Here is a 22,832-nt window from a genome sequence, read left to right as displayed (position 1 = left end):
GGTTGGGTGGGTTGGTGACTGCGTGGGTTGGTGACTGCGTGGGTTGAGTGGGTTGGTGACTGCGTGGGTTGAGTGGGTTGGTGACTGCGTGGGTTGAGTGGGGTGGTGACTGCGTGGGTTGGGTGGGGTGGTGACTGCGTGGGTTGGGTGGGGTGGTGACTGCGTGGGTTGGGTGGGGTGGTGACTGCGTGGGTTGGGTGGGGTGGTGACTGCGTGGGTTGGTGACTGCGTGGGTTGGCTGGGGTGGTGACGGCGTGGGTTGGTTGGGGTGGTGACTGCGTGGGTTGGGTGGGGTGGTGACTGCGTGGGTTGGTGACTGCGTGGGTTGAGTGGGTTGGTGACTGCGTGGGTTGAGTGGGTTGGTGACTGCGTGGGTTGGGTGGGGTGGTGACTGCGTGGGTTGGGTGGGGTGGTGACTGCGTGGGTTGAGTGGGTTGGTGACTGCGTGGGTTGAGTGGGGTGGTGACTGCGTGGGTTGGGTGGGTTGGTGACTGCGTGGGTTGAGTGGGGTGGTGACTGCGTGGGTTGAGTGGGGTGGTGACTGCGTGGGTTGGGTGGGTTGGTGACTGCGTGGTGACTGCGTGGGTTGGGTGGGTTGGTGACTGCGTGGTGACTGCGTGGGTTGGGTGGGTTGGTGACTGCGTGGTGACTGCGTGGGTTGGGTGGGTTGGTGACTGCGTGGTGACTGCGTGGTGACTGCGTGGGTTGGGTGGGTTGGTGACTGCGTGGTGACTGCGTGGGGTGGTGACTGCGTGGGGTTGAACTCACAGCAGACGGGTCCACGTTGGCCATCACCAGAAACACCCCGGCCTGCTCTGCGTTGCTGATCCACATCTTGGAACCGTTGATGACGTAATAGTCCCCATGTTTGTCAGCACGCGTCTTCAGAGAGAAGGCATCGCTCCCCGACTCTGCTTCTGACAGGCAGAAACTACCAACCTACAGGACAACAAGGTATCATTACATGGACAGGTCTGGATCTACCAACCTACAGGACAACAAGGTATCATTACATGGACAGGTCTGGATCTACCAACCTACAGGACAACAAGGTATCATTACATGGACAGGTCTGGATCTACCAACCTACAGGACAACAAGGTATCATTACATGGACAGGTCTGGATCTACCAACCTACAGGACAGGACAACAAGGTATCATTACATGGACAGGTCTGGATCTACCAACCTACAGGACAACAAGGTATCATTACATGGACAGGCAGAAACTACCAACCTACAGGACAACATGGACAGGTCTGGATCTATCAACCTACAGGACAACAAGGTATCATTACATGGACAGGTCTGGAACTACCAACCTACAGGACAACAAGGTATCATTACATGGACAGGCAGAAACTACCAACCTACAGGACAACAAGGTATCATTACATGGACAGGCAGAAACTACCAACCTACAGGACAACAAGGTATCATTACATGGACAGGCAGAAACTACCAACCTACAGGACAGGACAACAAGGTATCATTACATGGACAGGTCTGGATCTACCAACCTACAGGACAACAAGGTATCATTACATGGACAGGCAGAAACTACCAACCTACAGGACAACAAGGTATCATTACATGGACAGGTCTGGATCTACCAACCTACAGGACAACAAGGTATCATTACATGGACAGGCAGAAACTACCAACCTACAGGACAGGACAACAAGGTATCATTACATGGACAGGTCTGGATCTACCAACCTACAGGACAACAAGGTATCATTACATGGACAGGTCTGGATCTACCAACCTACAGGACAGGACAACAAGGTATCATTACATGGACAGGTCTGGATCTACCAACCTACAGGACAACAAGGTATCATTACATGGACAGGTCTGGATCTACCAACCTACAGGACAACAAGGTATCATTACATGGACAGGTCTGGATCTACCAACCTACAGGACAACAAGGTATCATTACATGGACAGGTCTGGATCTACCAACCTACAGGACAACAAGGTATCATTACATGGACAGGTCTGGATCTACCAACCTACAGGACAACAAGGTATCATTACATGGACAGGTCTGGAACTACCAACCTACAGGACAACAAGGTGTCAGCATCATTACATGGACAGGTCTGGAACTACCAACCTACAGGACAACAAGGTGTCAGCATCATTACATGGACAGGTCTGGAACTACCAACCTACAGGACAACAAGGTATCAGCATCATTACATGGACAGGTCTGGAACTACAGGACAACAAGGTGTCAGCATCATTACATGGACAGGTCTGGAACTACAGGACAACAAGGTGTTAGCATCATTACATGGACAGGTCTGGAACTACAGGACAACAAGGTATCAGCATCATTACATGGACAGGTCTGGAACTACAGGACAACAAGGTGTCAGCATCATTACATGGACAGGTCTGGAACTACAGGACAGGACAACAAGGTATCAGCAGCATTACATGGACAGGTCTGGAACTACAGGACAACAAGGTGTCAGCATCATTACATGGACAGGTCTGGAACTACAGGACAACAAGGTGTCAGCATCATTACATGGACAGGTCTGGAACTACAGGACACCAAGGTATCAGCATCATTACATGGACAGGTCTGGAGCTACAGGACAACAAGGTGTCAGCATCATTACATGGACAGGTCTGGAACTACAGGACAACAAGGTGTCAGCATCATTACATGGACAGGTCTGGAACTACAGGACACCAAGGTATCAGCATCATTACATGGACAGGTCTGGAACTACAGGACAACAAGGTGTCAGCATCATTACATGGACAGGTCTGGAACTACAGGACAGGACAACAAGGTGTTAGCATCATTACATGGACAGGTCTGGAACTACAACCTACAGGACAACAAGGTGTCAGCATCATTACATGGACAGGTCTGGAACTACAGGACAACAAGGTGTCAGCATCATTACATGGACAGGTCTGGAACTACAGGACAGGTCTGGACAACAAGGTGTTAGCATCATTACATGGACAGGTCTGGAACTACAGGACAACAAGGTGTCAGCATCATTACATGGACAGGTCTGGAACTACAACAAGGTGTCAGCATACATGGACAAACAAGGTATCAGCATCATTACATGGACAGGTCTGGAACTACAGGACAACAAGGTGTCAGCATCATTACATGGACAGGTCTGGAACTACAGGACAACAAGGTGTCAGCATCATTACATGGACAGGTCTGGAACTACAGGACAACAAGGTGTCAGCATCATTACATGGACAGGTCTGGAACTACAGGACAACAAGGTCAGCATCATTACATGGACAGGTCTGGAACTACAGGACAACAAGGTAACTACAGGACAACAAGGTCAGCATCATTACATGGACAGGTCTGGAACTACAGGACAACAAGGTATCAGCATCATTACATGGACAGGTCTGGAACTACAGGACAACAAGGTGTCAGCATCATTACATGGACAGGTCTGGAACTACAGGACAACAAGGTGTCAGCATCATTACATGGACAGGTCTGGAACTACAGGACAACAAGGTGTCAGCATCATTACATGGACAGGTCTGGAACTACAGGACAACAAGGTGTCAGCATCATTACATGGACAGGTCTGGAACTACAGGACAACAAGGTATCAGCATCATTACATGGACAGGTCTGGAACTACAGGACAGGACAAGGTGTCAGCATCATTACATGGACAGGTCTGGAACTACAGGACAACAAGGTGTCAGCATCATTACATGGACAGGTCTGGAACTACAGGACAGGACAACAAGGTGTCAGCATCATTACATGGACAGGTCTGGAACTACAGGACAGGACAACAAGGTGTACAGGACATCATTTACATGGACATGGAACAGGTCTGGAACTAGGACAACAAGGTGTCAGCATCATTACATGGACAGGTCTGGAACTACAGGACAGGACAACAAGGTATCAGCATCATTACATGGACAGGTCTGGATCTACAGGACAGGACAACAAGGTATCAGCATCATTACATGGACAGGTCTGGAACTACCAACCTACAGGACAACAAGGTGTCAGCATCATTACATGGACAGGTCTGGAACTACAGGACAACAAGGTGTCAGCATCATTACATGGACAGGTCTGGAACTACAGGACAACAAGGTGTCAGCATCATTACATGGACAGGTCTGGAACTACAGGACAACAAGGTAGCAGGACAACAAGGTGTCAGCATCATTACATGGACAGGTCTGGAACTACAGGACAACAAGGTATCAGCATCATTACATGGACAGGTCTGGAACTACAGGACAACAAGGTATCACAACAAGGTCTGGAACTCAGCATCATTACATGGACAGGTCTGGAACTACAGGACAACAAGGTATCAGCATCATTACATGGACAGGTCTGGAACTACAGGACAACAAGGTGTCAGCATCATTACATGGACAGGTCTGGAACTACAGGACAACAAGGTGTCAGCATCAACATGGACAGGTCTGGAACTACAGCATCATTACATGGACAGGTCTGGAACTACAGGACAACAAGGTGTCAGCATCATTACATGGACAGGTCTGGAACTACAGGACAACAAGGTGTCAGCATCATTACATGGACAGGTCTGGAACTACAGGACAACAAGGTGTCATTACATGGACAGGTCTGGAACTTGTCAGCATCATTACATGGACAGGTCTGGAACTACAGGACAACAAGGTGTCAGCATCATTACATGGACAGGTCTGGAACTACAGGACAGGACAAGGTATCAGCATCATTACATGGACAGGTCTGGAACTACAGGACAGGACAAGGTGTCAGCATCATTACATGGACAGGTCTGGAACTACAGGACACAACAAGGTGTCAGCATCATTACATGGACAGGTCTGGAACTACAGGACAGGACAACAAGGTGTCAGCATCATTACATGGACAGGTCTGGAACTACAGGACAACAAGGTATCAGCATCATTACATGGACAGGTCTGGAACTACAGGACAACAAGGTATCAGCATCATTACATGGACAGGTCTGGAACTACCAACCTACAGGACAACAAGGTGTCAGCATCATTACATGGACAGGTCTGGAACTACAGGACAACAAGGTATCAGCATCATTACATGGACAGGTCTGGAACTACAGGACAACAAGGTGTCAGCATCATTACATGGACAGGTCTGGAACTACAGGACAACAAGGTGTTAGCATCATTACATGGACAGGTCTGGAACTACAGGACAACAAGGTATCAGCATCATTACATGGACAGGTCTGGAACTACAGGACAACAAGGTGTCAGCATCATTACATGGACAGGTCTGGAACTACAGGACAACAAGGTGTCAGCATCATTACATGGACAGGTCTGGAACTACAGGACAACAAGGTATCAGCATCATTACATGGACAGGTCTGGAACTACAGGACAACAAGGTATCAGCATCATTACATGGACAGGTCTGGAACTACAGGACAACAAGGTGTCAGCATCATTACATGGACAGGTCTGGAACTACAGGACAACAAGGTATCAGGACATCATTACATGGACAGGTCTGGAACTACAGGACAACAAGGTGTTAGCATCATTACATGGACAGGTCTGGAACTACAGGACACCAAGGTGTCAGCATCATTACATGGACAGGTCTGGAACTACAGGACAACAAGGTGTCAGCATCATTACATGGACAGGTCTGGAACTACAGGACAACAAGGTGCATCATTACATGGACAGGTCTGGAACTACATGGACAGGTCTGGAGCTACAGGACAACAAGGTGTCAGCATCATTACATGGACAGGTCTGGAACTACAGGACAACAAGGTATCAGCATCATTACATGGACAGGTCTGGAACTACAGGACAACAAGGTATCAGCATCATTACATGGACAGGTCTGGAACTACAGGACAACAAGGTGTCAGCATCATTACATGGACAGGTCTGGAACTACAGGACAACAAGGTGTCAGCATCATTACATGGACAGGTCTGGAACTACAGGACAACAAGGTGTCAGCATCATTACATGGACAGGTCTGGAACTACAGGACAACAAGGTGTCAGCATCATTACATGGACAGGTCTGGAACTACAGGACAACAAGGTGTCAGCATCATTACATGGACAGGTCTGGAACTACAGTATAGGACAACAAGGTGTCAGCATCATTACATGGACAGGTCTGGAACTACAGGACAACAAGGTGTCAGCATCATTACATGGACAGGTCTGGAACTACCAACCTACAGGACAACAAGGTGTCAGCATCATTACATGGACAGGTCTGGAACTACAGGACACCAAGGTATCAGCATCATTACATGGACAGGTCTGGAACTACAGTACCATTTATCAGCCAAAACATTATATCCACCCTGTATTCAAGATCCTGTTGTGTCTCAACCAATCGTAGGCACAATATAAAAACAGCTGTAAAATATGGTCCAAGATACACCACAAGAAGAAGAAACAGCTGTAAAATATGGTCCACAGATACAACACGAAGAAGAAACAGCTGTAAAATATGGTCCAAGATACAACACGAAGAAGAAGAAGAAACAGCTGTAAAATATGGTGCAAGATACAACACGAAGAAGAAACAGCTGTAAAATATGGTCCAAGATACAACACGAAGAAGAAGAAACAGCTGTAAAATATGGTTCAAGATACAACACGAAGAAGAAGAAACAGCTGTAAAATATGGTCCAAGATACAACACGAAGAAGAAGAAACAGCTGTAAAATATGGTCCAAGATACAACACGAAGAAGAAGAAACAGCTGTAAAATATGGTCCAAGATACAACACGAAGAAGAAGAAACAGCTGTAAAATATGGTCCAAGATACAACACGAAGAAGAAGAAACAGCTGTAAAATATGGTCCAAGATACAACACGAAGAAGAAACAGCTGTAAAATATGGTGCAAGATACAACACGAAGAAGAAACAGCTGTAAAATATGGTCCAAGATACAACACGAAGAAGAAGAAGAAACAGCTGTAAAATATGGTCCAAGATACAACACGAAGAAGAAACAGCTGTAAAATATGGTCCAAGATACAACACAAAGAAGAAGAAGAAGCAGCTGTAAAATATGGTCCAAGATACAACACGAAGAAGAAACAGCTGTAAAATATGGTCCAAGATACAACACGAAGAAGAAACAGCTGTAAAATATGGTCCAAGATACAACAACGAAGACTGTAAAATATGGTCCAAGATACAACACGAAGAAGAAGAAGAAACAGCTGTAAAATATGGTCCAAGATACAACACGAAGAAGAAGAAGAAACAGCTGTAAAATATGGTCCAAGATACAACACGAAGAAGAAGAAGAAACAGCTGTAAAATATGGTCCAAGATACAACACGAAGAAGAAGAAACAGCTGTAAAATATGGTGCAAGATACAACACGAAGAAGAAGAAGAAACAGCTGTAAAATATGGTGCAAGATACAACACGAAGAAGAAACAGCTGTAAAATATGGTCCAAGATACAACACGAAGAAGAAGAAGAAACAGCTGTAAAATATGGTCCAAGATACAACACGAAGAAGAAACAGCTGTAAAATATGGTCCAAGATACAACACGAAGAAGAAACAGCTGTAAAATATGGTCCAAGATACAACACGAAGAAGAAGAAGAAACAGCTGTAAAATATGGTCCAAGATACAACACGAAGAAGAAGAAGAAACAGCTGTAAAATATGGTCCAAGATACAACACGAAGAAGAAGAAACAGAGTGAAGAATGAAGCAGGTTTTTCTCTAGGACTTTACCTGTACTTAGCTCTATTCAGTTTATTTTATTTTTTTATCCTGAAAAACTCCCCAGTACTTTACGATTACAAGCATACCCATAACATGATGCATTAAAAAAAATCCCAATTGAATCCATTTTAAATTCAGGCTGTACCTCTCACTACCCTTAAATCAAAACACAGATGCATTACTTCTCACTACCCTTAAATCAAAACACAGATGCACTACCTCTCACTACCCTTAAATCAAAACACAGATGCACTACCTCTCACTACCCTTAAATCAAAACACACTACCTCTCACTACCCTTAAATCAAAACACAGATGCACTACCTTTCACTACCCTTAAATCAAAACACAGATGCACTACTTCTCACTACCCTTAAATCAAAACACAGATGCACTACTTCTCACTACCCTTAAATCAAAACACATAGATACACACAACCTCTCACTACCCTTAAATCAAAACACAGATGCACTACCTCTCACTACCCTTAAATCAAAACACAGATGCACTACCTCTCACTACCCTTAAATCAAAACACAGATGCACTACCTCTCACTACCCTTAAATCAAAACACAGATGCACTACTTCTCACTACCCTTAAATCAAAACACATAGATACACACAACCTCTCACTACCCTTAAATCAAAACACAGATGCACTACCTCTCACTACCCTTAAATCAAAACACAGATGCACTACTTCTCACTAGCCTTAAATCAAAACGCACTACCTCTCACTACCCTTAAATCAAAACACAGATGCACTACCTTTCACTACCCTTAAATCAAAACACAGATGCACTACTTCTCACTACCCTTAAATCAAAACACATAGATACACACAACCTCTCACTACCCTTAAATCAAAACACAGATGCACTACCTCTCACTACCCTTAAATCAAAACACAGATGCACTACCTCTCACTACCCTTAAATCAAAACACAGATGCACTACCTCTCACTACCCTTAAATCAAAACACAGATGCACTACTTCTCACTACCCTTAAATCAAAACACATAGATACACACACCTTTCACTACCCTTAAATCAAAACACAGATGCACTACCTTTCACTACCCTTAAATCAAAACACAGATGCACTACTTCTCACTACCCTTAAATCAAAACACATAGATACACACAACCTCTCACTACCCTTAAATCAAAACACAGATGCACTACCTCTCACTACCCTTAAATCAAAACACAGATGCACTACCTCTCACTACCCTTAAATCAAAACACAGATGCACTACCTCTCACTACCCTTAAATCAAAACACAGATGCACTACTTCTCACTACCCTTAAATCAAAACACATAGATACACACAACCTCTCACTACCCTTAAATCAAAACACAGATGCACTACCTCTCACTACCCTTAAATCAAAACACAGATGCACTACTTCTCACTAGCCTTAAATCAAAACGCACTACCTCTCACTACCCTTAAATCAAAACACAGATGCACTACTTCTCACTACCCTTAAATCAAAACACACTACCTCTCACTACCCTTAAATCAAAACACAGATGCACTACTTCTCACTACCCTTAAATCAAAACACATAGATACACACTACATCTCACTACCCTTAAATCAAAACACAGATGCACTACTTCTCACTACCCTTAAATCAAAACACATAGATACACACTACTTCTCACTACCCTTAAATCAAAACACACTACTTCTCACTACCCTTAAATCAAAACACACTACCTCTCACTACCCTTAAATCAAAACACACTACCTCTCACTACCCTTAAATCAAAACACACTACCTCTCACTACCCTTAAATCAAAACACACTACCTCTCACTACCCTTAAATCAAAACACACTACCTCTCACTACCCTTAAATCAAAACACACTACCTCTCACTACCCTTAAATCAAAACACACTACCTCTCACTACCCTTAAATCAAAACACACTACCTCTCACTACCCTTAAATCAAAACACACTACCTCTCACTACCCTTAAATCAAAACACACTACCTCTCACTACCCTTAAATCAAAACACATAGGCCACATCCTTCCTCTCAGGCTAGAAAGCCGTTGAATGAAATCAATACGACACGCAACCTGTTAAATCAAAACACACTACCTCTCACTACCCTTAAATCAAAACACACTACCTCTCACTACCCTTAAATCAAAACACACTACCTCTCACTACCCTTAAATCAAAACACACTACCTCTCACTACCCTTAAATCAAAACACACTACCTCTCACTACCCTTAAATCAAAACACACTACTTCTCACTACCCTTAAATCAAAACACATAGGCCACATCCTTCCTCTCAGGCTAGAAAGCCGTTGAATGAAATCAATACGACACGCAACCTGTTAAATCAAAACGCACTACCTCTCACCACCCTTAAATCAAAACGCACTACCTCTCACCACCCTTAAATCAAAACGCACTACCTCTCACCACCCTTAAATCAAAACACACTACCTCTCACCACCCTTAAATCAAAACACACTACCTCTCACCACCCTTAAATCAAAACACACTACCTCTCACCACCCTTAAATCAAAACACACTACCTCTCACCACCCTTAAATCAAAACACACTACCTCTCACTACCCTTAAATCAAAACACACTACCTCTCACCACCCTTAAATCAAAACACACTACCTCTCAACCTGTTAAATCACTCACCATGTCTGTTGACAGCTGGCTGAGATACCGCTCTTTCTGGGCCGCGGTCCCCAGCTTGGCGAACAGCGTGTTGATGAGGGTGTTCTGGATGTCACACAGCACGGCCACGGAGGCGTCCACTTTGGCCAGCTCCTCAATGACCAGGATGGAGGAGAAGAACGTGGAGCCGGTGCCTCCGTACTCTGGGTCGATCTCTATGCCCATCAGCTGGGAAGTGACAATGAATCATCTGACAAATTAATGGGGAATACTCAGGTACATACAGCAGGGCAGTGTCCTTTTGGACAACAGGGTAGTGTCCTTTTGGACAACAGGGCAGTGTCCTTTTGGACAACAGGGCAGTGTCCTTTTGGACAACAGGGCAGTGTCCTTTTGGACAACAGGGCAGTGTCCTTTTGGACAACAGGGCAGTGTCCTTTTGGACAACAGGGCAGTGTCCTTTTGGACAACAGGGCAGTGTCCTTTTGGACAACAGGGCAGTGTCCTTTTGGACAACAGGGCAGTGTCCTTTTGGACAACAGGGCAGTGTTCATTTTGACAACAGGGCAGTGTTCATTTTGACAACAGGGCAGTGTTCATTTTGACAACAGTCCATTTAGCTTTAAATTTGACCCCCACTTCAAGTTGGTTCTAAATGGGTCCTTTTACATGGAAATGTCCCTATGAGCTTCACGTTGGTTCTAAATGGCTCCTTTCACATGGAAATGCCCCTATGAGCTTCACGTTGGTTCTAAATGGGTCCCTTTACATGGAAATGCCCCAATGAGCTTCACGTTGGTTCTAAATGGGTCATTTTACATGGAAATGCCCCTATGAGCTTCACGTTGGTTCTAAATGGGTCATTTTACATGGAAATGCCCCTATGAGCTTCACGTTGGTTCTAAATGGGTCCTTTTACATGGAAATGCCCCTATGAGCTTCACGTTGGTTCTAAATGGGTCCTTTTACATGGAAATGCCCCTATGAGCTTCACGTTGGTTCTAAATGGGTCCTTTCACATGGAAATGCCCCTATGAGCTTCACGTTGGTTCTAAATGGGTCCTTTTACATGGAAATGTCCCTATGAGCTTCACGTTGGTTCTAAATGGGTCCTTTTACATGGAAATGCCCCTATGAGCTTCACGTTGGTTCTAAATGGGTCCTTTCACATGGAAATGCCCCTATGAGCTTCACGTTGGTTCTAAATGGGTCCTTTTACATGGAAATGTCCCTATGAGCTTCACGTTGGTTCTAAATGGGTCCTTTCACATGGAAATGCCCCTATGAGCTTCACGTTGGTTCTAAATGGGTCCTTTCACATGGAAATGCCCTGAGCCTAAATGACCATAGGTAGGTAAAGAAGAGAAACACATACCCCTGTTCAAAGAGTGACTTTATCACTTCCGGGTCCATGAGAGAGTTTTCGTCCATCTTCGACACAAACGGGGCAAGACGCTCCTGTGCAAACTTGTTCACTGTTCAAATGTGGGACATTAAAATGAAATGCAATGTGACTTTAATGAATTGAACTTACATAAAACCAAATTCATGACAAATTAGACCAATCCATAGCATGATCCAGTCTGTGTATTAAATCTTATTGGTTGGTTTTAGTGCTAGCTATATATAATCACACAAAGTCAAAAGTTTGGACACACCTACTCATTCCAGGGTTTTTCCAGGCATTCCTCGTGAAGCTGGTTGAGAGAACACCATGAGTGTGTAAAGCTGTCAGGCAAAGGGTGGATACTTAAGAATGTAAAATATAACATTATTTGATTTGTTTAACACTTTTTTCGCTTACTACATGATTCCATGTGTGTTATTTCATAGTTGTGATGTCTTCACTGTTATTCTACAATGTAGAAAATAGTAAAAAATAAATAAAAAACTTGAATGAGTAGGTGTGTCCAAACCTTTGACTGGTATTGTATGTGATATATATATATATATATACTTTGTTGCCTACTGTATATCCGGCTAAGAGCTATTTGGTATTGTATGTAACATATATATATATATACTTTGTTGCTCTGCCTACTGTATATCCGGCATGCTCCAACTCACCAGCATCCCTCATCATCCCCTCCTCCTCAGAATATGTCTGTAGTGGAGGGTAGGAGATCCCCAGAGCAGCAGCCTGCTCTGCAGACATGTCTGGTTGGGTGGATCTGTTCCGCAGCCCATGTTGGCACACACTCCATGGTCGGGACACCTGCCTACCAACCTGAAATAACACAGTTACATTTTCGCTGATGGATGACACGATACAACTTGAGGTGTCTAGGCAAAAAGTTTCCACTCTACTCAATCCCCCCCAAAAAAGATTTGTCCCGGCTACCCAAACTCCTTGTTCGGGCAGCCATCCATTTGATTAAATCCATTTGAATTCAATCCCTTTTGGACAGCACCCCTTGTGATTTGTACCAAACCTTTCACACACATTTGCCCGTCGTAGAAGTGCTCAGAAAGTGACTTTTTGGACATGAATGCCAAAACATTCAAGAGCTAAAGGTGACCTATTCTGCATACCCCACCATACCATGAGACATCCATGTCTTCATCACCAGAAAAAATAAACAGTTGAGTTTGACTTCATAAAAGCTTAAAAACAGGGTTGTCAATAAAAAATAAAATAAAAATTGACCATTTAATTTTTATTAAAATTTTTTATTTACCTTAAATATAAATCATCTACAAAAGCATTAATTCATTTTTAAGTAGTATTTCCAATTTGATTCCCATTTTAGTACTTTTATCCGCCAAAACATTATACCCACCCTGTACTCAAGATCATGTTGCCTCAACCAATGGTGGGCACAAGTAGGGCTACAAAATATGGCAATATGGTTGGAGGTTCAGACATCACAGAACGTTGACTTCAATGGGAATATCTGTAGTTTTAAATTATACTGTCAATCCTCCACAGGAAACCTATTGACATCATAGAAATACTAGAATAGACATCACCGTTTTACGTTGCTATTCAACAGTGGGTGGACCGGCAGCCATATTTGTGGTAGTAATTAGAAGAAAATATTTTGATTACATTTTAAATTTCAATGGTGTACCAGCTAAATTACAGTGGTCTGACGGGATAGGTATATTCTATAATTTCTATGATTGAAATGACCCACCCTGTAGTCAAGAGCATGTTGTGTCTCAACCGATGGCGGGCACAAGTAGGGCTACAATATATGCGAATTTGGAGAGAGACAGAAAAAAAAAATCGTAGTTTATGCGGTTTTAGATCATTGACGTTAAAAAAATGTATATATATATATTTTTTGAAATTATAGAATAGTTTGACAACCCTGTTTGTAAGCTTTTATGATATTAAACTCAACCGTTTATTTGTTTTTCCAGTAGTGAAGACACGCATGTCTCATGCAAAGTGGGGTATGCAGAATAGGTCAACTTTGAGCACCTTTTAGCTCTTGAATGTTTTGGCACTCAGTTAAAAACATAAAAGTCACTTTCTGAGCACTTCTAAAATGGACAAGCTAGCGACAATAGAGAACTGGAACAATTCAGTTTGAGTCGTCAGGCAACAAAAATATATCCATATACTCCAGCATGAGTGACTGAGAGAGAGTGGTGGCTATATAGGACAAGATAAAAAGCAGTGACACAGGCAGGATGGGATGGGATAGACATTTGGGATAGACCAGATGGGATAGACATTTGGGATAGACCAGATGGGATTTGGGATAGACCAGATGGGATAGACATTTGGGATAGACCAGATGGGATAGACATTTGGGATAGACCAGATGGGATAGACATTTGGGATAGACCAGATGGGATAGACCAGATGGGATAGACCAGATGGGATAGACATTTGGGATAGACCAGATGGGATTTTGGGATAGACATTTGGGATAGACCAGATGGGATAGACATTTGGGATAGACCAGATGGGATAGACATTTGGGATAGACCAGATGGGATAGACATTTGGGATAGACCAGATGGGATAGACATTTGGGATAGACCAGATGGGATAGACATTTGGGATAGACCAGATGGGATAGACATTTGGGATAGACCAGATGGGATAGACATTTGGGATAGACATTTGGGATAGACCAGATGGGATAGACATTTGGGATAGACCAGATGACCAGGATAGACCAGATGGGATAGACATTTGGGATAGACCAGATGGGATGGGATAGACCAGATGGGATAGACATTTGGGATAGACCAGATGGGATAGACATTTGGGATAGACCAGATGGGATCATTTCTTCATCAGTAACTTGTGGTTTAACTGACGCAGGCGGTAACTAACTAGCTAACGTTATGTCATGTTTATTATCATGCAGCCAACGCGTTGTGTGATCGCAGGTTACGAAATGGGGTAATTTAAAGTTACAAAAAAAAACCCCACTCACTATCTAAGTTCGTATTTCTAATGAAGTATGACTACACAAAGACAACATATCCTAAAAACAACAATGTGAACGAAGAAACCGCTTTTGCATGACTTATTCGTCTCACCTTTGAGAAGCACCTGATCAAGGGCGAAGCCATGTTTTTCTCTTGTTTACATCTGAGTGTGTTCACTTTCCTATTGACCGGGTGAAACAGCGACCGTGGAACGATTCTCGCATCTTTCACTCTGGCAGAACGTGATCAGCTTTTACTCGTGTCTTCAATTTTATATACGCAGGGTATCTTTAATCAAATAAACATGTTTCTCGAGGCAAACCCCTTTCTCTTTCTGCTGTTGTATTTCCAACTAGGAGCTTTTCACTGACAGTCAGCTCTGTGCTTCTGAAATGGGAGTCATTTTACTGTTGCATAGCTACTATAACACATAGAGCTCCCTGCTCTCTCTCTCTCTCTCTTTGTTTTAGCACAACCACATAACATTAACTTGTCATCACATATATTGTGATTGTCTAGATCGTGTTTGAAATGTCCATCTTGACATCGGTCTTAGAATTAACATAAGAACGGATGGGAAAGCGTAAGTTGTCGTGTATATATATATATTTTTTTACGGTGCTGTGATTGAAGACCAGCTGGTAAGTAAAATGTCTAGCTCACATTACTAACGTGATATTAACTAACGTTAACGAGCAACGCCGGTAGTAGTGGAGTTATGGGCGGTGTATCAACATGCTGCGTGAGATGTTATGAGATGTTTTGGGGTGACAAAATACTTATCATCGTGACTGACTGCCCACATAATGGTTTATGGTTATGGCTCGTCTTTGATCATGACTCTCAGTTCCATTACATTGAAAGAGTCACTGGATGAAGGCGTTTTCTGTAAGGGAGAGTTTATTAATAAGAGCCGCGACGTCCGGTCTGAACATTAACCGCATAGCTGTACGGTTTTTGGAATCATAATAACCGTATCTTTCATATCGGGCGAAAAAATAATTAAGTTGTTAAACTGACACGCCTTTATTGGGTTAGATTCCCACACGGCCGTATTTACACGTTACTGCATCTAACCTGTGTCTAAACGGAAGACCGATGCCACAAAATGTTTTCACTGAAAAATACTGGCGGCTGCAGCGGTTAAAAACACTGTACAATGTTTATTTTGCATTTGTGAAATTATTTTGTTGTGCTATCAAAAGTCGAGCGATTTATGTTTCAAGAACCGTACCGCACTCGATTCACGTTTAGATGGGAGTCTTTGGCTGTTTTGGCATCCAGAGACATTATTTTAATTTACCCTTGTAAGAACAAATTCTTATTTTCAATGACAGCCTAGGAACAGTCGGTTAACTGTCTGTTCAGGGGCAGAACGACAGTCAGCTTGGGGATTTGAACTTGCAACCTTCCAGTTATTAGCCCAACATTCTAACCACTAGGCTACTTTGCCGCCCCTTAAACAGAACATCTAAATTCTTTGGACTATGGAGTTAGGCTCATTTAGTCCAATATCTGGCTAAAGATTATGGCATACATGCAGTGGTATTGTAACAATGTGATGATCATGTGGTTCATTATGTTAAATATTCAAATCCTCACAGATTACTGCACCTGTACATAGCCCACCTATAATTTAGCCCAAACAACTACCTCTTTCCCAACTGTATTTATTTTATTTATTTATTTATTTTGCTCCTTTGCACCCCATTATTTTTATTTATACTTTGCACCATTCTTCCATTGCAAAACTACCATTCCAGTGTTTTACTTGCTATATTGTATTTACTTTGCCACCATGGCCTTTTTTTGCCTTTACCTGCCTTCTCACCTCATTTGTTCACCTTGTATATAGACTTGTTTATACTGTATTATTGACTGTATGTTTGTTTTACTCCTCTGTGTAACTCTGTGTCGTTGTATCTGTCGAACTGCTTTGCTTTATCTTGGCCAGGTCGCAATTGTAAATGAGAACTTGTTCTCAACCTGGTTAAATAAAGGTGAAATAAAAATAAAATAAAAAAAGCAGGTAGCCTAGTGGTTGGAGCGTTGGACTAGTAACCGAAAGGTTGCAAGATCAAATCCCCGAGCTGACGAGGTACAAATCTGTCATTCTGCCCCTGAACAAGGCAGTTAACCCACTGTTCCTAGACCAGTTAACCCCACTGTTCCCCGGTAGGCCATCATTGTAAATAAGAATGTGTTCTTTATTTAGTTAAATAAATGTTGTTTTTAAAAAAAATATATTATTGCCTTATTTTACAGGTTTCGGGGAGTGATCAGAAGTCATCATAAAACACCCCATCTTGCCAAATGGATGATGATCTAAAACCTCTGGATTTCATAAAGGACTTTCAAGAGTACCTGACGCAGCAAACGCACCATGTCAACATGATCTCGGGCTCTGTCGGTGGGGAGATAGAGCCCGACCACCTCCAAGCCGGTGAGACCGTTATGAACACTATCAGAGTCATTTACTTTTAACTCGTGATGTATATATATTTTTTTAAATCGCCCACAAAATAAGCCATATCCCTCATTTTTCTTTGGGAAGTGAAACCAGTGGAACAGGACCCAGCGCTACGGGGAAAAACCTAACAGGGGTTTGAACGTGTTTATTTAGTGGCGATGGGCCGTCATCTGAAAGGGGTCCTCTGGAGGAGCAATGAGTGGTTTTTATGTTTACGTAACGGATGTGAAACGGCTAGCTTAGTTAGCGGTGGTGCGCGCTAAATAGCGCTTCGATCAGTGACGTCACTCGCTCTGAGACCTTGAAGTAGTGGTTCCCCTTTGCTCTGCAAGGGCCGCGGCTTTTGTGGAGCGATGGGTAAACGATGCTTCGTGGGTATCAGTTGTTGATGTGTGCAGATGGTCCCTGGTTCGCGCCCGGGTATGGGGCGAGGGGACGGTCTAAAGTTATACTGTTACATTTAGATACCATATTGTGGAGATATTAACGTAACATAGATGACACTAATGCATCTCAAGTGATCCTCTCATATCTTTCGAGCACCAGACATAAACAGGACTGCGCCACAAATGGTTTCTGACTAGATTGTCTTGTCATAGATCAATGTAAAAATGTGATTTTACAAATCCTGCTTCCAGATAAATTCTGATTTGAGCTACAGACCTAGGCTTTTTTTGTGTGTCAGTGAGGTTGGGTATTTTTAGAGGTATCAATTTCTGTATCAATGTCCGGGTGAAAGAATTTGACTGTAAAGTATCTATTTAATTCTGTGTGTTGTCGTCTCCTCTCCCGATAGTAGCAGCTCTCCCAGACAGTGATCATCACAATGGGTCCGTGGAAGTCTCTCTGGACGACGGCTCTGGGCTGCTGGTGGACGGCTTCCAGAGGACCTTCGACGGCAAGCTCAAGTGTAGCTACTGCAGCTACGCCAGTAAAGGCACCGCTCGCCTGATAGAGCACATCAGAATTCACACAGGTAAAAATGGACCGGCCCATCTGGCATTTGCCCAACATGCCAGATGGTCAGTCCGCCCCTTTGCACCGCCCATATAGTTAGGATCTTTAAAAAAAAAAAAGTTTTTTTAAAACTTGTATTTATATTGTGTGACGTTACATTTTAATGGATGTTGGAGTTGTGCCGAGATGTTCAAATAAACCTAAACATTCCCTCTTTGTTGATTTGACAGGAGAGAAGCCTCACCGCTGCCAGCTGTGTCCCTTTGCCTCTGCCTACGAGCGCCACCTTGAGGCCCACATGCGCTCCCACACGGGAGAGAAGCCCTACAAGTGTGACCTCTGCTCCTTCCGTTGCAGCGACCGCAGCAACCTGTCCCACCACCGCCGGCGCCGCCACAAGCTTTTACCCATGAAGGGGGCGGGGCTGCCCGCCTTCCTGTCCAACAAGAAGATGCTGAACGTCCTACAGAAGAAGAGTGGCAGCTCCCTGGGCCTGGGAGGCTACAGCAGACACCTCCTCATCAACTTCAGCCCTCCCTCCATGGTGGTGGGGAAACCAGACTACCTGAACCACGAGGGGTACGAGAGCGATGTGAAGGACCATGGGACTGGAGGAGGAGGAGGAGCCAGCAGGGATGTCAACAGTGACATGATGGTGGACAACAATCCTCTGAACCAGCTGTCTACGCTGGCAGGCCAGTTGTCCAACCTCCCCCCAGTGGACCAGACCCCTGTGTCTCCTGACAGACTGTCCTGTAACGACGTTAAGCCGTTCCTCATCCAGCAGGCCTCCGGTGCACCGATTGCAGTGTCAGTATCTTTGTCCACCAGTCAAAGTGGTGCCCACCACCACCACTACCACCACCACCACCACCAGACCTCCTCCCCAACCGGCCCCGAGGACCTCCAACCGCCTGCAGGCCATAGCAGGAACTACAGCCCCAGCCCTGTGGACCCAGAACCCAGCAGTGAGCACAGTGCACACACACGCACCAGCTCAGCGAGCATTAGTAACAGCCAGCCCAGTACCCCTGCCCTGCTCGGTAGCACACAGCACCCAGACCCACAGATGCTGCACAGCTGCCAGCACTGCGACACCTACTTCTCCGACAACATCCTGTATACCGTTCACATGGGTTGCCACGGCTACGAGAACCCTTTCCAGTGTAATGTCTGCGGCTGTGAGTGCAGGAACAAGTATGACTTCGCCTGCCACTTCGCTCGCGGGCAGCACACGCAGTGACTGACTTCCACGGTAACCCGGGAGATGAATTCGAACGATGTTTGGCGGCTCACAGAGAGAATTAACTTATTCCCGTGTTTATGATAATCAGGGATCAGAGCGATTCTGATCTAGATTTTATTGTATAGTTTTTTTTTTTTTTTATGATATAACTTAGAGAGTGAGTGTTACTTTGAAATGAGGAATTGATGTTTTTATAAATGGGAACGCAATCTGGAGGTTGGAGACATTTATCACGTGTCCTCCTCGGTGCCGTCTGAGAATTTAAAGAAAGTCACTTCTTATTTTTAAAATGTAACCTTTTATTTAACGAGGCAAGTTGGGTTAAGAACAAATTCTTATTTACAATGACGGCCTACCCCCCTGGGGCCAAACCTTGACGAGGCTGGGCCAATTGTGTACTGCTCTATGGGGATCCTAATCACGGCCGGATGTTATACAGCCTGGATTTGAACCAGGGACTGTTGTGACGTCTCTTAGCACCTTGATGCAGTGCCTTAGACCGCTGCGCCACACGAGAGCCCGACTCTGAATTAGTTACATACATATTGGTGATGTTACATGCGAGTGACTAAACTCATAGTTTAAATAGCGATTAGCAAGGTATCTGTGACTAGAGTTTAAACAGTTTTGGCCTTATCTTTTATTTTAATTTATTTTATTTGACCTTTTTTTAACCAGGTAGGCTAGTTGAGAACAAGTTCTCATTTACAACTGCGACCTGGCCAAGATAAAGCAAAGCAGTGCGACACAAACAACAACACAGAGTTACACATGGAATAAACAAACATTCAGTCAAAAACACAATAGAAAAAGTCTACATACAGTGTTGTGTAAATGGTGTGAGGAGTTAAGGCATGAAGCAAGTACAAGCCCATTGGTCCAAATAGGTGCTCATCAACATTGACAAACAGACAGGCTTTATTATACATTGTGTATAGTAGTGTCTCACTTTGTTGTGAGTGTAAAAACGTAACATTATATCAACGGCTTGAAGTGAATGACATCTGTGCATATTGATGCTTTCAGCTTAGACATTATTTCACTCTGTAATTTACTCTGCACTGTTCCACATTCAGATTGATTCCATGTGTTCTCTGTTCCACATTTAGATTGATTCCATGTGTTCTCTGTTCCACATTCAGATTGATTCCATGTGTTCTCTGTTCCACATTCAGATTGATTCCATGTGTTCTCTGTTCCACATTCAGATTGATTCCATGTGTTCTCTGTTCCACATTCAGATTGATTCCATGTGTTCTCTGTTCCACATTCAGATTGATTCCATGTGTTCTCTGTTCCACATTCAGATTGATTCCATGTGTTCTCTGTTCCACATTCAGGTTGATTCCATGTGTTCTCTGTTCCACATTCCAGTTGATTCCATGTGTTCTCTGTTCCACATTCAGATTGATTCCATGTGTTCTCTGTTCCACATTCCAGTTGATTCCATGTGTTCTCTGTTCCACATTCAGGTTGATTCCATGTGTTCTCTGTTCCACATTCAGGTTGATTCCATGTGTTCTCTGTTCCACATTCCGGTTGATTCCATGTGTTCTCTGTTCCACATTCCGGTTGATTCCATGTGTTCTCTGTTCCACATTCCGGTTGATTCCATGTGTTCTCTGTTCCACATTCCGGTTGATTCCATGTGTTCTCTGTTCCACATTCGGTTGATTCCATGTGTTCTCTGTTCCACATTCAGATTGATTCCATGTGTTCTCTGTTCCACATTCAGATTGATTCTATGTGTTCTCTGTTCCACATTCAGATTGATTCCATGTGTTCTCTGTTCCACATTCAGATTGATTCCATGTGTTCTCTGTTCCACATTCCGGTTGATTCCATGTGTTCTCTGTTCCACATTCAGATTGATTCCATGTGTTCTCTGTTCCACATTCAGATTGATTCCATGTGTTCTCTGTTCCACATTCCGGTTGATTCCATGTGTTCTCTGTTCCACATTCCGGTTGATTCCATGTGTTCTCTGTTCCACATTCAGATTGATTCCATGTGTTCTCTGTTCCACATTCCGGTTGATTCCATGTGTTCTCTGTTCCACATTCAGATTGATTCCATGTGTTCTCTGTTCCACATTCCGGTTGATTCCATGTGTTCTCTGTTCCACATTCAGATTGATTCTATGTGTTCTCTGTTCCACATTCAGACATCCTCTGTTGCTGCCAATCCCATAATTTCTTACCTTCAGCTAGCCTTACTGATTCATATTACCTGGTGCTCTTTAGCTAATACCTCCTCAATGAACAATGATCTGGAGCTGAAATACCATTTGCGTTCCGAGACAAATCATTCGGACTTGGATAAATCGTATTTCATCAAAAGGCCAAAGTATTCTTCTGAACCTGTTTTTAAAAAGTATTTCAAAGTATTTCACATAAAAGTTGTAGCAGTGTTGGAAAATGATTGTGGTCCTTACAGTCAAAAACGAAAAACACCACCCCTCCCTGAGTATTGAAATGATTGTGGTCCTTACAGACAGTAACGTAACACCACCCCTCCTGAGTATTGAAATGATTGTGGTCCTTACAGAAGTATTCTAACACCACCCCTCCTGAGTATTGAAATGATTGTGGTCCTTACAGACAGTAACGTAACACCACCCCTCCCTGAGTATTGAAATGATTGTGGTCCTTACAGACAGTAACGTAACACCACCCCTCCCTGAGTATTGAAATGATTGTGGTCCTTACAGACAGTAACGTAACAGCACCCCTCCCTGAGTATTGAAATGATTGTGGTCCTTACAGACAGTAACGTAACACCACCCCTCCCTGAGTATTGAAATGATTGTGGTCCTTACAGACAGTAACGTAACACCACCCCTCCCTGAGTATTGAAATGATTGTGGTCCTTACAGACAGTAACGTAACAGCACCCCTCCCTGAGTATTGAAATTATTGTGGTCCTTACAGACAGTAACGTAACACCACCCCTCCCTGAGTATTGAAATGATTGTGGTCCTTACAGACAGTAACGTAACACCACCCCTCCCTGAGTATTGAAATGATTGTGGTCCTTACAGACAGTAACGTAACAGCACCCCTCCCTGAGTATTGAAATGATTGTGGTCCTTAGACAGTAACGTAACACCACCCCTCCCTGAGTATTGAAATGATTGTGGTCCTTACAGACAGTAACGTAACACCACCCCTCCCTGAGTATTGAAATGATTTGCACAGATCAGAGCCTGGAGTTTGTTTTTCATATTGTATGTTAAAAGGGTTTCCTGTGTGTTTTCTGGAAACATAGATTGATGTAGCAGTGTCTAATGGTCCCTGTAGATTATTATATTTATTGGAGTGGTGTTTTCTATGCAGTGATCTAGGATGTG

At 43.6% G+C, this 22,832-nt stretch overlaps 2 protein-coding genes and 1 long non-coding RNA gene across 51 annotated transcripts; 1 reads left to right on the top strand and 2 right to left on the bottom strand.

Annotated features, from left to right (window-relative positions):
* Positions 1 to 768: 768 nt before the first annotated feature.
* On the bottom strand, positions 769 to 15,087 carry LOC118380313 (short/branched chain specific acyl-CoA dehydrogenase, mitochondrial-like; the record flags this gene model as incomplete). The annotated part of the gene is made up of 5 exons (XM_052515262.1): positions 14,922 to 15,087; positions 12,486 to 12,645; positions 11,794 to 11,893; positions 10,440 to 10,647; positions 769 to 939 (listed from the first exon to the last, which is right to left on the bottom strand). Coding segments are annotated over exons 1-5 (672 nt in total), but the record flags the coding sequence as incomplete, so codon positions are not given.
* LOC127928183 (uncharacterized) lies at positions 9,235 to 10,395 on the bottom strand. Its single transcript, XR_008130809.1, has 3 exons — positions 10,354 to 10,395; positions 9,872 to 9,995; positions 9,235 to 9,761 (listed from the first exon to the last, which is right to left on the bottom strand). It is a non-coding gene; the product is annotated as an uncharacterized LOC127928183 (long non-coding RNA).
* A 595-nt stretch (positions 15,088 to 15,682) lies between the features above and the next one.
* On the top strand, positions 15,683 to 21,938 carry LOC127906111 (zinc finger protein Pegasus-like). Of its 49 annotated transcripts, none has more exons than XM_052515304.1 (7): positions 15,683 to 17,253; positions 18,077 to 18,256; positions 18,468 to 20,823; positions 20,890 to 21,120; positions 21,252 to 21,317; positions 21,384 to 21,449; positions 21,648 to 21,938. In XM_052515304.1, exons 1-3 carry the CDS (start codon positions 17,124 to 17,126, stop codon positions 19,478 to 19,480), a joined length of 1,323 nt encoding a protein of 440 aa, XP_052371264.1. In that variant the 5' UTR covers positions 15,683 to 17,123; the 3' UTR covers positions 19,481 to 20,823; positions 20,890 to 21,120; positions 21,252 to 21,317; positions 21,384 to 21,449; positions 21,648 to 21,938. The 49 variants fall into 49 exon arrangements, with proteins under 49 accessions (XP_052371264.1, XP_052371255.1, XP_052371248.1 ...); XM_052515295.1 differs by having other exon boundaries at positions 21,351 to 21,449; positions 21,615 to 21,938; XM_052515288.1 differs by having other exon boundaries at positions 21,351 to 21,449; positions 21,549 to 21,938.
* Positions 21,939 to 22,832: the final 894 nt, after the last annotated feature.

The sequence above is a fragment of the Oncorhynchus keta genome, unplaced genomic scaffold (genome assembly GCF_023373465.1).
Source record: "Oncorhynchus keta strain PuntledgeMale-10-30-2019 unplaced genomic scaffold, Oket_V2 Un_scaffold_22585_pilon_pilon, whole genome shotgun sequence".
NCBI classification, from domain to species: Eukaryota; Metazoa; Chordata; class Actinopteri; order Salmoniformes; family Salmonidae; genus Oncorhynchus; species Oncorhynchus keta.
The sequence above is the reverse complement of the archived record's forward strand: the minus strand, read 5'-3'. Positions and strand labels throughout refer to the sequence as shown.